Genomic DNA, 16686 nt, shown 5'->3' on the forward strand with positions numbered 1-16686 from the left:
TTTTTTTTAAAATCCATCATAACATAAAAAGTACCTAAATTAAAATTAAAGTTGCTCTCTTACTTCTGTTATTCCACTTCTTACTGTTAAAAATTTTGTGTGTCTTTCTATATACTTCACTATGCACCTACACATATAGCTTTATCATGTACAAAAACTGGAACATAGCATGCATATTATTCTGCAATATTTTTTCATTAAAATATATCATTGACATTTTGCATGTTAATACGGGTAGCTCTACCTCATCAATTTAATGGCTGCATTGTTTTAATTTTCTGTCTTGATTAAGAGTTATTGTAGAATAAATAGAGCTTCTGTCTTATATTTCACAGTTCTACATATTCTTTTGATGATTATATCAATAACAATTGTTTCCTACATTTACAAATTCATATTCTTCATCTGACATGTATTGAAACTAGTTGAGAAGCCCTTCCCTCCCCATATTCCCTCCAAACTTTTGCTTATGTCTGCTATATGCATCTCCTTTCTTCTACAAGAAATGAATAGCAAGCATTCAGGGATGAAGGAACAGGAGTCAATTTATAAGTTTCTTACGCATGTTTTCACGTAAGAAGTGTGCAGAAGAGAAGTGGAGAAGTCTTTTTATATTACAGTAATTGTCATTGTAGGAACAGGTGCTTGGAATCCCACTCAAGGGAGAACTGGAGATGGAAGAGATTGGGGAGAGAAAGATAGTTTCCTCAGCTACAGCCCCATGGGGATATCACAGAAATAAGGGAGGAGACCAAGTAGAGTCCCTGGAGCCTTCCACTACATTCCAGTGACTTCAGCAGGGCAGAGTCATGTAGTGATGAAACTGTTGACTTCTGCAACAGTGTTCCCACCAAACAGGACATTGAGACAGAGCCAAGATGGGATGATGGTATGCCAGGGACCAGAATGATTATGTCACTTCCTGGTCTTGTATTATCAGGAAACAGAGTTCTCTTGATTTCTGTAAGCAACGATTATTTACTGTGAAATGCTTCACAGTTTCCAAGAAGTTTTCACATTCATGATCTCATTCTGGGTCCCACAGTCAACCATGTGCTTTAAACAGAATGGGTAGGCTGTCATCTTGACAGATGGACAAACTTAGTTCAGAGTCTAAATAACTTGTCCAAGCTGGTAAGGAAAGGGCTGGACTTGGAATTCTCTTTATTCTGAAGCAACCCCAGGTGCTCCTTCAGGATAACACTTCCCTTTCCCTCAGTTCTTGTACCAGACTGCTCTGGAGATAAGAACACATGCCTTGATTCTACCAACGTGCTAAATACCTCAAGAAATTTAAAATAACAGCATCGTATTTAAACAACTTGGCCAACTCTGACTTATTTCATTTTCCCTAACTTTTGAGTTTGTTTAGCAGCTATTTTAACACAAGGGAATGGCAACTTTACTAATCAAACAAAAATCAGGTTGAGCAACATTTTTCAGTAACATGTATTTTTGAAGGCAGAACAAATGGGAGAGGTTGAGGAAGTTTCATGTAGAAGGGATTTCCTGCAGCATTGCTGAAGTTTAGAGGTAAATATTAGCTCAAACACTCAGGTTCTTTAGAAGAGACCTCTGGTTATCTCTTATGTGTATCTTCTAAGTTTGTTTCAGAAAAATAGTAAGAGAATAGAATTAGAAACTCTGCCCTCAACCTAATATGGTTCAAACTGTAACATATATAATAGGCCATTTAAGATTCTACAGTGGAAGTGCCCGACTTGGTATCTTGCACATAGCTGGCTCAGGAAACTTTCTACATGCGAGGCACTGTTGTAGGCACTTTACATACAGTAATTCATTTAATTCTTACAATAATCCTATAAGATTGGTACTATCATTATCATCTTCATTTTTTGAATGAGGAAACTGAGATACAGAGAAGTCAAATTACCTGCCTAAGGTCAAGCAACCAGAGCCAGGAATGGTTTCAGCAGCCAGGGATTAGGGTGTGTTCTAAAACAAAACAGTACTCTTCCTTCTAACTGAGTGTCCTGAATTAGTTCCCCAGGAATATCTACTTCACCTAAGGAGTGGGTATGGGTGTGCACTGTAATATAATCCATCGTTTGCTTTCTTTCTCAGGCCAGCTGTGGTGAGGGCCAGGAGGAGAGCTCGTTTGGAGCCCTGGGTTATTGGCCTCATCACCTTTATATCCCTGATTGTCCTGGCAGTGTGCATCGGACTCATCGTTCATTATGTGAGATACAGTAAGTATGGGTTGCCCTGGCATCAAGTGATTTACCTCAAATATTTCCTGATTATATACCTGTTTTGATTTGCCTCAAGCTTATTCATTCATTTCTATAATTTGTTTGCATAGCTGGTACAAAGAACTCTTCACCAGCCTTGTTACTCATTTAATCCTCACAAGCCAAGGAGGATTCTTTCTTCTATCTTTGATGTAGCAATGCTTCCTGCTGGGAATAGCATGCTAGTTTTCATATTCATTAACAGCAATAATCAAGTCTTAATTAAGGGAAAACCATAGGAAAGCTACAGTCCAATGTTTGGGGTTGTTTGAGGTCATAAGACAATCATCTTGATTTAAAATAACTCCAACTCATTGAAATCCCGACAGCTCAATAAATTGTACAATCAGGGATCATAGGGAAGTAGGCTCTATTTTGTACTAGTAAGTCAGGAAAATGCTTATAGTAATATATTGTTGAATAAATGCCTATTCGTTATTTTAAAATCATCTTGGTATATATTGCAAGTGATTAAAGGAGATAGGATATGCTGAGAATATTAATTACAAAGAGGTTCACTCTGTGGTAATCAGGTACCTCCCTGCTAGATGAACCCTGAACACTGCTATGTTATTAGAAAGGTCCCCAGGGTACTTCAGAACTATTCTTCTAGGGCATAACAACCCTTCTGAAGTTTCCTTCTTACTCTGTCTCAGGTTTTAATTAGTTGACTCCACTTTGACCTATTTGTTTAATATCTCCCTTAGTGACTAGATAATGCTTTGATGTTCAAGACCCTGTAACCAAAGAAGCTAATCACTGGATTCTAATTGAATTGGGAATTTGTAGCAGTTGCTTTTTTGTAAAGAGAGATGGTGATCTGTAAACTGGTTATCTTCTACTAGCAGACACAAATCCAATCTCAATTTCCTAAACAAGGTGGATTATTCCTGAAAGAAAAAGTATTCAAAGATTTTTTTGGGGGGGGGGGTAGAATTTGCCCACATGCAGTTCTTTGAATTTGGACTATCTGCATTTTGATAATTTCTCTGGAGCATGTTTTTTTAGTATAAAAAGAATAGCTAAAATAACTTTATAATTCTACAGTTCTATTCTGAATATATTAAGTCCCATTATGTTGTAAGCATCATTATTCCTCTCCATGGACACCTATGTTTTACTCATTTTTATATTTCTAGAACTTATTAAAGAACTTATTAGGCGCATATTAGATAATTAATGTTTACTGAATACTGAATGATAAAAATAAATGAATTATACCTACGATATTTTCTTGGGGCATATTTTGGTTTGTCTGACTTAACAAGGAATTCCTAGTCATGTTAGGGATCTTATTAATTCAGTGAGAGAAAATGTTCTTACTACTTCTCCTTTGCCTCTTCCCAAGCCAAGTATTATAAGGCTTACAAATCTTACTCATATGCATACAATAAAAACCTGGTAAGATTTCAGTAACCTGTTCCTGTGTACCCTATTGTTGGGATGATAAGCTGAGTAATATGGAACACACAACGTTCACTGCCCACACACCACACCTGAATAAACAGCAATTGTTATGATATGTGTTACTGTCATATTTGTGATCTGTCTTTTGTTTAGAGATATAACCTAAGAACAGAGTAGATATAACACATGAGAATTTAGGTGCTGGCATGCCTAGATAACCAAACTGAGCCAAACAAATCTATTGTAGAAACAGGCAGATAAAGATGGAGGTAATCAGACTGCATCATTTTGGCATAAAACCCAGGACAGCATAGAACTGTGTGTTCAGTTTTTATCCAGTGGCCTTTGGGACTGCGTTTCTGTCCCTTTTGTGATTTGACTGACAGCAGGTGAATCTATTATGAACATCATTGTAGGTTATAGAATCACAAAGCTGTTAGAAAATTATCAGCAAACTCATGTTCATCCTTATTTTTCTTCTCTGTTAATATTCTCAATAATATTTTTCAACAACTGCACATGCCATATAATTCTGGTAACTGGAAATATGTTTTGACACTTAGCAACCTATTTGAGTCTATCAGGCAAATTAAAATATTGACTATAGATAAGTTGTTCATTTGGTTGAAGCATATAAAATTGCTGATATTTGACCATTTTTAACCTATATAAATGGCAGTTTCAAATAATTCAATCTAATAACTGAAAAGAAACAGGTCTAAGGATGTAGAAGAGTATGTTTTCCTCCTCTTTAGAACCTTACTATTCAACATGTGGTTAGGTACCAGCAACATCCGCCTCATCTAGGAGCTTGTTAGAAATGCAGAATCTTGGGCCCAACTTTATTTCTTTAATTAATTTTTATTGGAGTATAGTTGATTTACAGTGTTGTGTAGTTTCTGCCGTACAGCAAAGTAAATCAGTTATACATATTCATATATCCACTTTTTAAAATTCTATTCTCATACAGGTCATTACAGAGTATTGAATAGAGTTCCCTGTGCTATACAGTAGGTTCTTATTATTTATCTATTTTATATCTAGTAGTGAGTATATGTCAATCCCAATCTCCCAATTTATCCCTCCCCCCATTTCCCCCTTGGTAACCATAAATTTGTTTTCTACATCTGTGACTCTATTTCTGTTTTGTAAATAGGTTCACTTGTACCATTATTTAAAATTCCACATATAAGCAATATCATATGATATTTGTCTTTGTCTGACTTCACTCAGTATGACAATTTCTAGGTCCATCCATGTCACTGCCAATGGCATTATTTCATTCTTTTTTATGGCTTTCTTATTCCACTATGTATATGTACCACCTCTTCTTTACCAATTCCTCTGTCAATGGACATTTAGGTTGCTTCCATGTATTGTAACAGTAAATTTACAATACAACACAATTGCTATTGCAAATAGTACTGCAATGAACATTGGGGTATGTGTATCTTTTTGAATTATGGTTTTCTCCGGATACATGTTGGGCCCAACTTTAGACCTAAAGTAAACTATTGGTCAATATTTAGATAAATTTAAAATGTTACTTGAAATTGTGTATATTGTGATCTGCTTGCATTTCAGGTCAAACAGTCCTCAGGGCAAGGGCAAGGTCATTCAGTGAAAGAGAGGGAGAAAGGCAAATCCTCCCTAGACCCTCACTTAAGTGGCTAATGCTCAGGAGACCCTGACCTTTCAGTGTCATCCATCTCCTTTATGCATAACCAACCCCTCCCCAGGCCTTGTCCGAGTCTGACCAGAGGTTTCCCTTTCTGTCCCAACAAATCCTCTGGATGGCTAGAATATTCTTTTGGAATTTACTGGTAGTTTTTTTTTTTTTTTCTTATATAACTCTCATGTAAAACTAGAGATTTCTCCTATAGCCTCAGTGAGTGTATTTGGTTTTTTCCACTCCAAGAAGCAATATATAATGAAAATTTGTGCTTTGGGAATTAGACCTTAGCTTGAAACCCAGTTCAGTCTTTTCCGGCCACGTCATGTTAAGGTTGGGCAATTTATTTACACTTCTGAGACGGTAGACCTTATCTGTTAAATGTGGATAATACTACTTTCTTATGGGAGTTATTTTAAATTGAATGAGATATGCAAATATGCTTGGGACACAGGTGTCTAATGTTAGTTTCCTTTCCCTCTGGGGTTTAAGTGAGGGAAAGGATGAGAAGCAAGAGAGCACCTGAGATTGATGAGGCACACTCCATTTTTCTATCATAACCACACGCAACCATCATGTTCCAGATGCTTGGCACAGAGTCTCTCACAGAAAAGATAGTCAGCTGAATATTCATGGAATGACTCTTCTGAGCTCTGTGCTTGCTTCATGTACAGGAGGGTAGAGGAAAAGCTTGAATTGTTGCACTAATTCTTCAGCAGATCAAAAACATGGGCTGCTTGAACTGGATGCAGAAAGTGGAGACAATGGCTAAAGAAACAGACAAACCAATTCCTATGGCTGGTGGGAGAAAATAAATAGAGTGACAAGGGAACCAGGTGAAACTAAGTAGTGTCTCTGGAGGGTTATGTCCAGTGGCAACTCTACCTCCTTAAACTTCTATATACTGAGCTCCTAGCATTTTAATCCCTACCCTCGTCTCCTTATCCAAAATAAATATTCTTACACTAGAGTCCCTATGGCAAGAATTGATGTGTAGTTTATGGAATTGGAAGAAATCTACTTTTAAAATATAAAAACGCATTTACTCTTGGGAAGCTTCCGAATCTATTCCTGTTGATATGCTCAGATGGTGTGACTTACTGCTTCTTGTGGCTTATTCAGGAATGGATAACACATGACTAATTAGCCTACAGGAACACCAAGCATTTCATATGGCTTTTATACTCTAAATCTTATGATGATGAACGTTGTTGTCTTTTATCTTGAGATAACCATGAAGGTCAGAACAGGATGATGGAGATGTTGACCAGGGTAGCATTGTTTCCTGTCTCAGTCTGTCTAGCAACTACCAAATGGGGAAATGATGATGCTTTACACTGTTTCCTGTCTCAGTCTGTCTAGCAACTACCAAATGGGGAAATGATGATGCTTTACACACATCTGATAAAAAGTATGATGAGTTTTTTCCTCTATCCTTGCAGATAAAAAGACAACCTACAATTACTATAGCACATTGTCATTTACAAGTGACAAACTATATGATGAGTTTGGAAAAGAGGCTTCTAAAAATTTCACAGAAATGAGCCAGAAAATTGAATCAATGGTAAGCATTTTATTCCCACTTCTAGGGTATTTGCTATCACTTTTTACCATAATTTTTAGTATCCTAGCTTCTCAAACATCCATTCAACTGATCTTGTATATCTTGCAAAATGGGGAGAGGCCCTACCTGCGAGATATATGACAAAACTAACAATACATGAATTGGAGGAATATGCCTTACAGGGCTAAACCTAGTGACTTTTAGCCATTTCTTTTTGTACCTCCTACTCGCCCTTCCTTAGCTAGTGCTACAGTATTGATCAGCAGAGTCTAGAAATTCTGAGAATGTTAGGGTGACCCAAGATACAGTTGTTGTATCATTGATTTCCTAAAGAGACCTTTAGCAAAAGGACACAAGATTGAAACTATTCAGACCCATACTTGAGAAGTATCTTAGTATTTTAAAATATCCAACCTTGGACAAGTTTTTGGTACATAAGTCTATAGGAAATCCTTGGATATTCATCTTTATCCTTAGGGCATCAACATTCATCCTGAGGAATGAACTGAATATTTTAAATAGTGGAAAATTTAGCAGTATAGGCCAAAAGAGCAAGAGCCTGGGTGATGACTTCTCTTCATTGTCAGACTACTTAGAGAATAATTTAGACTTTTCCTGGTAGTCTGTGAAGTAATTAGTGAAATGATGTGATGGAAAGCACCCTAAACTAGGAGTTGGGACACCTAGTTCTAGTACCATTTACTAGCCAGTGATGTGTCATTGACATATCTCTTTATCATTCTGGAAAAATTCTCTTATGTGAAAATTAAGGCACTAGACTAGAAAATTTCCAAATTGTCTTCCAGTTCCAATATCCTGAGTGAGAACAGAATGGCAGTGGCCCACCTAGAAACTGCCTGGTAGACTAGGAGCCTGAGGATTTGGATACTTTGCTGAGGAGAGGGTCAAATCCTGGTTGTATTTGTACTTGTAAACACCAAACCAGGGAAATATCAAATAAGCTCTTTTTAAGGAGCTATATTTTAGGATATATATATATATATATATATATATATATATATCTGCTTAAAATATAACATATATTAAAGGAAAGGAAATAGAACTAAAGAGATCAAGTAAAGATGCAACTATTTTCCTTGTTTTTTGTGCCATTCACTAAAATTTTTATAAGATCCAGACTGACTTAAATATATAGGAATATAAATAAGACTCTAACACTCTTAAAAATTAATAATTTTGAAATTGTTTGATGAAAAATAAACCTTTAAATAAATATTTCCAAGTGAATGCTGTCATTAGAGAACTCATTTGAATTGTGCTGATTTGTCTCATAATTGAAGTAACTTTCCTTGGGCACAAAGACTCAGAAGTCAAACAAAATGTAAGAAAGAATAAAAAGGCTCATTGTTTCTGTCAGTCAATTACCAGCTTGTAGTATCTGTATTTGGTAAATATCCATACAGTGAAAACAAGAAACACTTGCTGTGTTTATCTTGACTTTTAATTTAAAAATTTAAGTTGGCTAGAATTCTTATTTGTAGTAGTAAGAAATACCTCCACAAAATACATTCTTCCACCCTATTAGAATAAACCTTATAGGAGGTATTAGGCTATGTATCCCAGTTCACCTGGGCCTTCCTAAGAGCATCTTGAGTGCTGAATTGAGTGCAGATTAAGACAGGATATTTGGTAACTTTTTCACCAGGTTTGAGAAGCATGTGACACCATTATGCATTCATTTCCCTCTTCCAAGTACTAATCAAGCCCGACCCTGCTTAGCTTCTGAGATTAGATGAGATCCAGCATGTTCAGGATGGTGTGGCCATAGATTGTCCTTATTTTTATGATCTACCACTTGACAGAGCTTTTTCACTTCCTTTGTTTATCTACTGTAAAAATCTGTATCTCACGGTGTGGATGCTTACTCTTACTTTTCAAAACCCAATCTGTTTATTCTCTTTTGTCTTTTTCTGAGTGTAACATAGAAGATGTCACTCCTGGCCCCCCTACTATGGTTCCCCAGTTCCTATAATTCCTAAGGCAGAGTTCAGTTGAAATCACTGAGTAGAATACAAAAAGAGATTCCTCAAGTTTAGCACATTGTGAAATGTCAGTCAATGTGTTTTGTTTTTAAGTTTTTTAAAAATGTTTTTAAGCTTTGAATCAATTTGCAGAATTTCAGAAAATTATCCTTGCTGACGTATTTTGAATATTTTTGGAACAGGTGAATAATGCATTTCATAAATCTTCATTGAGGCAAGCATTTGTCAAGTCTCACATTATCAAGTTCAGGTATGTAGATCTAAAATGCTGACTTCTGAATATAATTTAAAGCTAAAGCTGTTAACCTGGTCAGTAATAAATACTGTCTGAAGTGTTAATGATATGATATAATTCAATTCAACAGACGTTAATTTGGTACCTGCTCTGTATAAGTCATGGGTTACAATGTGCCTTACTCAGTCTTTAAATTCAAAACAAGGCATTTGCAAGATGATTTTGAGGGACAGAAGTGTTATTGGTGGCTATGTTATAGAACTGTTTTTTTGTTTGTTTGTTTGTGTGTTTTTTTGGAATGCCTAATTAGCACAAATAGGGACCTAAGCCACATCCCTCGGTTTAATAGCAAATAAGTGTCCTATGTAAAATAGTGTAGTAGATGAGATTTTTCTTCTCCTCTTGGTTCTCCTTCCTACCAATTTTCTTTCCTTTCTTTCATTCCACTCATTTTTTCTACAAATACTTAAGATCTCAGATCTGATCATCAACCATCAATAAATAGAATCCAGAACATAACATTTTAAGCAAAATACTATATGAGGATCTTAAGTAATGTATCGTCTTAATACAAATTATTTTTATTTTCAAAATAAAACAAGAGCTATTTCCAACACTATTTCAATGACAAAAACTCCAAGTTACTTCTCAGTTTATTACTTAGTTGACATCTCTGAGGTGTTAGTTTGCTCACTCCTGAAAATTCCATACTGTTTGGTGTTTGAATTTTTACTTTTTCTTAGATCTGCTTCTCCAGTTCTTAAATTTTCACTCTCTCAAGGGGACTTCATCCACCCACAACATGGTTTCATGTGCTATTGAAACCCAAGTTTCTATTTCCAGTCTAAACTGTTGTCCTGATTTTTAGAACTATATGCCTGCCCATGCACACCTCCACATGGAGGTTTCACAGAAAATTCTTAAACTCAAGAAAAACCCAATCACACTAATGAGAAAACTGGAAGTCATCCCACACTCCTCCCTTTCCTGGGCCCCTTGCACTTTATGAATAACTACCAATTCTGTCTTCCAAATAACTTTCTATTTTGTTTACGCCTTCATCCCAGAAACCTTGCTACTCATTCTTTCTTCTGTTACTACAATATGAAGAAGTGTAATTTGTTGGAAAGATAAAGTCAGTCTTAGAGATGTTGATTTGAGGTACTAAGGGAACTTACGAGCCTGAAATATGCGTCTGACATAAGGGAGGAAATGGAAACTGAGCTGAAGACATAAATTTGCTCAACATCAACTCAAAGTATTAGAAAGTGTGGGTGTCAACAGAATTTCTCAGAAAAGGAGTAATGCAAGAAAAAAAAGGATGATGAAGAAAGCTTGAAGAATGACAGTATTTAAGGAAATAGAAGAAAAATAGGAACCTAGGAAATAGGGAAGGAGCAGGAAAAATGAAGAAACAAGAGAGGCACCACTGAAGCTAACAACAGAACGTTTCAGGGAGTGAGTGGTCAGCATCAACAAGACTCCTGAGACGCCAAGTAATGTGACTAGAAAGAATCCATTGGAAATGTCAATGAGGAAGTCATTAGTGTTCAAGCAGAGAAACAACTCAGTGGAACAGAAGGGGAGGATTCAGACTGCAATGAAGTAAATATGAGGCAGAATGTAATTTACCCATTTAAGAAGGTTTTCTGTGATATGAAGGTGTGAGATAAATTGTATAGCTGGGTAGAGGGAGAGTTTTGTTTGTTTTTGTCTCTATTAGCCAGCCAGTATAGGAACAGTTTAAGATAAATAAGAAAGAGTAAGTAATAGATGATAGGGTTACTGAGGCAGTGAAATGGGATAAGATATATAACAATAATCTCTTTAAAGTCCTATTTGTTTTTTTCAGATTACAAAAACAATAGAAAATTTTATAAAATTCAAATAACACAGTATTACAAAAAATAGAAAGCGAAAGCCCCCTCTCCAATAATTTCACACCCAGAAATGATACATTTTGTTAACAACTTATATTTAACATTTTCCCAATGACTGCATATAGATCTATTTCATTCTTTAGCTGGCTGTATAGTATTTCACTACAAGTATATGTCAAGATTGATTTAGCCAATGCCCTTTTGATGAACACTTGGGTTGTTACGTATTTTTCTGATTTAAAAATAAGGTTATGACAACATATGTGTACGTATCTCCTTGCACACAAAAGAGTGTATTTGAAAATTAAACTTCTAAAAGCAGAAATGCTGCATCAAAGAAGATGGATAGTCGAATTTATAACAGATAAACTGCCTTCCAAAAATGAGATTCTAATTTATATTCACACTTACAGTTTGGGAGCATAGGAGTTGATGCAGTATACAGTGAGGAGTAAAATTGTTTGGGGTTCTGGTTCAAGATGGTGAAGTAGGAAGAACTAAACTCACCTTCTCCCATGGACACACTGAGTCTGCAGCTACATAAGAAACAATTTTCCCTTAAAAAAAAAAAAGTTGGCTGAGTAAATACTACACATTGGGCAAATGAGAAGAAAACCACATTGAAGCAGGCTGGAGACAATGGGACACAATTTTGTCATAAACTCCACCCCCGCAGAGCAATCCACACCAGAAGAAAACTCAAAACCCAGAGATTCTCCCTGGTGACTGAAGGGTTCGAACCCCATATCAGGCACCTCAACTTTTAGGATGTGCACCTGAGAGATGAGCCTCCAAAACATCTAACTTTGAAAATAAACAGTGCTTGAGTTCTGAGAACCACAAAACTGTAGCCATCTGGGAGATGGCTCTTAAAGGGCCCATGCACTTAGGCTCACCCATCCCAGGGCCCAGCACTGAGGCAGCTTATTGCACCCAGACTAAAAGGGAACTGATTGCATTTGAAAAGAAGGGGTAGAGTAACTGACAGAGAATGAAAGTGTAGTCAAGGATGATTCCAAAGTAGTAATTCATTCAAATAATGCTAAAGCTAGTGAACACTCTATCTTGGAAATATAATCACGTGAAGTCAAAACAACTTGCTCAAGCTTTCTAATGTCCTTAGGATTGGGAGTTGTTTAGGATAGCCTGAAGGCTGCTTAGGAGAAATCACTGGATTTACTTAAGCCACTGGAAATTAAGCCTGAAAGCCAAAGCCAGAGTTGATTTCATATTTACCATACATTTTATTTGATAATTTTGAATTGTTGACAAGAGAATTATTTTTTATATTAATAACCCAAGTATTTAACTAGATCCTATGGTGGTAAGAGAGATCATGAGCATACTAGTTGTTTATCAGAGAGGTTGAGATGGGAGTTCTATATATGACAAGCAATAGGAGTACAGAAGAAAACAAATTAAAACTTTTAAAATTGCATTTATGGATTTGTTTTGTGTTTGTGCTTCAAATGAATGATAAAGAAAAAAATAGTTTGATATTACCATAAATCTTATTTGGAACTTTATCTTTAAAAACCATCTTTCTCTTTTTTTTTTTTTTCCTTTTTGGTCCATAGTCAAGAGGAACATGGAGTATTGGCTCATATGCTGCTGATTTTTAGATTTCCCTCTTCTGAGGATCCTGAAACCGTAAATAAAATTATTCAACATGTTCTACATAAAAAGCTGCAAGATGCTGTAGGACACCCTAAATTCCATCCTGAACTTGTTGAAATTAAAAGTAAGTTTATTTCCTATTATGTAGTTCAATTCTCTTACATAGAATAGCTCCATGTTAAGTTTGGTCTTGGGCACTGATTTTTTAAAACGTTTTTGGATGTCTTTCATTGTAGGGATCTTGCCACCAACAGAATATTTCTTTTGGACTAAATTGGTTCTAATGAAGTTTAAAATTTTTTAATACTACCTTAAACTTACACCACCCATGCAAGTCTGTCATTAACCCCTGAGCCTGTGTTCTTTTTCTATGTTGGGGCTTACACTTTAGCTATAGAATCCAATGATAAATGGAGAAAGTGGCTTTGTGCGTTTATTCCTCTTCTTTTTCTTGTTGCTTACTTTTTATGTTCTGAGTATGATGGATGGAAAGGTTCATGCCATCCACATATTTGCTTTCAAATGTCATTAGCTTCTTTACTTAGGCCCTTTACTGATGAAAAGTTTATAATTTAGTTTCTGGTATAAATTATTTTTGGTACATTTTACAACTAATTTGAAAAATCTGAGGTTTTTGTTTTAGCTTCTTTACTTAGGCCCTTTACTGATGAAAAGTTTATAATTTAGTTTCTGGTATAAATTATTTTTGGTACATTTTACAACTAATTTGAAAAATCTGAGGTTTTTGTTTTAGCTTCTTTACTTAGGCCCTTTACTGATGAAAAGTTTATAATTTAGTTTCTGGTATAAATTATTTTTGGTATATTTTACAACTAATTTGAAAAATCTGAGGTTTTTGTTTTTGTCAGGGCAGGGGGACAAGATAGACAGTGATAGGTCCTCATTACTAGAAAGTAAAAAAATAGGAGATCCTTAGGGAAAATAAAAGACTGGTTAAAGCTAAGTCATGTGCTATAGAACAATGCTAGTCTGTGGAAATAGTGTGCCAGCCACATGTAGGATCTTAAACTTTCTAGTAGGCACATTAAAAAAGTAAGAGTAGGAGGGTGGGAGGGAGGGAGACGCAAGAGGGAAGAGATATGGGAACATATGTATATGTATAACTGATTCACTTTGTTATAAAGCAGAAACTAACACACCATTGTAAAGTAATTATACCCCAATAAAGATGTTAAAAAAAAAAAAAAGTAAGAGTAAACATGTGAAATGTATTTAAATAATTTATATATTTAACCCAATATATCCAAAGTAGTACTATTTCAACAAGTAGTCCAATAACTGACTACTGGTTGAAATGCTAATGTAATTTACATTGTATTCACAATGTAATTTATATTGACAAATAGCCCATGTAAATATTACTCGTGAGATTTTTTTTTGTAATAAGTCTTTGAAATCTATTGTATATTTTATATTTACAGCGCATTTCAGTCACATCTCAAGAGCTCACTAGGCGCATGTGGCTAGTGAATAGAATATTGGATATGGCAGCACTAGAAACTACACAATAGGGGACAAGTAGAAAGAATGAATACAAGTGCTGATATAAAAGCTGACAGATGTAACTAGAGGCCTAACCTGGTGGTCAGCCCCTCTACTTGCTTAGAAAAGGAGGCTCACTTGTCAGGGCCAGCTATGTAATTTGTCGGGCCCAGTGCAAAGTGAAAGTGTAGGACTCTTTGAAAAGCAATTAAACAATGCTGTTAAAGGTACTAAGATATAAGACTTTGCTTTCTTTCATGGTCTCTCTCGACTTATCATGGCATTTTTACTTGTTAATTAATGATTTCTAAGTGAAAAAAATCCAAACTTTAAATTACTAGCATGAGTTTTGCTGTTCACCTTTATATTGTGAAATGTCAATTTCAAATGTAAATATAAAAGCATTTAACTTTTATTTGGAATCATGAAAATTATACAACTGTATTTCATAGCTCATCCATGCATGTATTTTGGTTCCATGCAATGGAAACACTACAGAAGTCTAGCTCAACATTTTTTATTTCCCTTCTTGATACAGGCACATTTTACCAATGCTCTCTACCTTCAGCTTATGTGAGGAAGAACCAAAATATCCTTATATGTCATTATTTTCAGCTGAAGCTGTTGGCTAATACAAAGAAACAACAGGAGCAAGAAAGGATATGAGAGGGTCCCTTAGTCATTCATGTTTATTAGAATGCCATTGCCTTCTTTTGTGTTCTAAGCAAGTTCTGGTTCAAACAGAAAACAGCCTCCTGAGACTGTCACTGCCCTCTGCTTACACAGTGGTAGACATCACACACTTATACTCACTTTGAGTTTGCTAAACATTGTGGGTCCACTGGAATTCTTAGTTCTTAGGATATTGTGCATGATATATACAAATGAGGTAGCAAGAATCCATGGGCACACCTATTGTGTATATCTCCCCTGCCCATACCATCTCTATTATCCTGTCAAAATTCACTTCCAAACATGTTATGAGATAAAATTATTATGAATTTCAAGACAGTGAACATTAAACCAAGTGAGATGGCATGCTGAGAGCAGGACTCAGTGCAGATACACAAGTCACACACCCATGAAGTCAGCCCTGTTAGTAGTATTGTATAAAAAAAAAAAAAGAAATTCAACTAAATAAATTTAAAGATCTAATTGTCTTTATTTAATGATTCACAAATTGTGCAGCATTCCGCCTTAGCAGATAGATAGGAGCTCTGAGGAGCTGTACAAAACGGAAGATTTTTATAGCCAGAAGGAGGTGAAACAAGGAAGCTTTCTAACAGAGTGGACTGTGTCATGAAATGGCAACTTCATTTGGGAGTAGGTGGGGTCTATCAGACAGATTACTTCACTGGTGCCGACCAGGTAATTCCAGATTGACTGATTAAAGGTCACATTCCTGAGACATGCTGAAACTGCAATTAGGCTAGGTATTAGGTGGTTTGCTGATATAGGACTTACAACAAGTCACTCCATTTTGAGTCTCCTTACTTCTTTTTTTAATAGTATCAACATGCAAAGCCATTTAAAGCTTGTGTTTCCATATTTATTTTCTGTTTGGATGATCTGTCCATAGTGTAAGTGGGGTGTTAAAGTCCCCTCCTACTATTGTGTTACTGTCAATTTCCCCTTTTATTGTTGTTAGCATTTGCCTTATGTATTGAGGTGCCCCTATGTTGGATGCATAAATATTTATAACTGTTATATCTTCTTCTTGGATTGATCCCTTGATCATTATGTAGTGTCCTTCCTTATCTCTTGTAACAGTCTTTATTTTAAAGTCTATTTTATCTGATGTGAGTATTGTTACTCCAGCTTTCTTTTGATTTCCATTTGCGTGGAATATCTTTTTTCATCCCCTCACTTTCAGTCTGTATGTGTCCCTAGGTCTGAAATGGGTCTCTTGTAGACAGAATATATATGGGTCTTGTTAAATAATACAATAGACCAGATAGAGTTAATTGATATTTACAGGACATTCCACCCGAAAGTGGCAGAATACTCTTTCTTCTGAAGTGCGCATGGAACATTCTCCAGGATAGATCACATCTTGGGTCACAAATCAAGCAGTGGAAAATTTAAGAAAATTGAAATTGTATCAAGCACCTTTTCCAGCCAAAATGCTATGAGATTAGAAATCAATTACTGGAAAAGAAACTGTAAAAAAACAAACACATAGAGGCTAAAAAATATGTCACTAAATAATCAAGAGATCACTGAAGAAATCAAAGAGGAAATAAAAAAATACCTACAAACAAATGACAACGAAAACACAATGACCCAAACCTGTGGGATGTAGCAAGAGGAAAGTTTATAGCAATACAGTGCTACGTCAAGAAACAAGAAAAATCTCAAACAAACAATCTAATCTTACACCTAAAGCAACTAGAGAAAGAAGAACAAAGAAAACCCAAACAGTAGAAGGAAAGTAATCATAAAGATCAGAGCAACAATAAATGAAATAGAAGCAAAGAAAACAATTGCAAAGATCAATAAAACTAACAGCTGGTTCTTTGAGAAGATAACCAAAATTGATAAACCACTAGCCAG

At 35.6% G+C, this 16686-nt stretch overlaps 1 protein-coding gene across 1 annotated transcript in view; it reads left to right on the forward strand.

Moving 5' to 3' along the window:
* Window positions 1-16686, forward strand: part of TMPRSS11E (transmembrane serine protease 11E) — a 53850-nt gene that overhangs the window by 19650 nt on the left and 17514 nt on the right. The window contains exons 2-5 of the mRNA XM_060148077.1: window positions 2086-2210; window positions 6774-6895; window positions 9081-9148; window positions 12591-12754. Coding sequence (XP_060004060.1) covers window positions 2086-2210; window positions 6774-6895; window positions 9081-9148; window positions 12591-12754 — 479 coding nt within the window. The remainder of the gene's footprint in view (window positions 1-2085; window positions 2211-6773; window positions 6896-9080; window positions 9149-12590; window positions 12755-16686) is intronic.

Source organism: Lagenorhynchus albirostris, chromosome 4 (genome assembly GCF_949774975.1).
Source record: "Lagenorhynchus albirostris chromosome 4, mLagAlb1.1, whole genome shotgun sequence".
NCBI lineage: Eukaryota > Metazoa > Chordata > Mammalia > Artiodactyla > Delphinidae > Lagenorhynchus > Lagenorhynchus albirostris.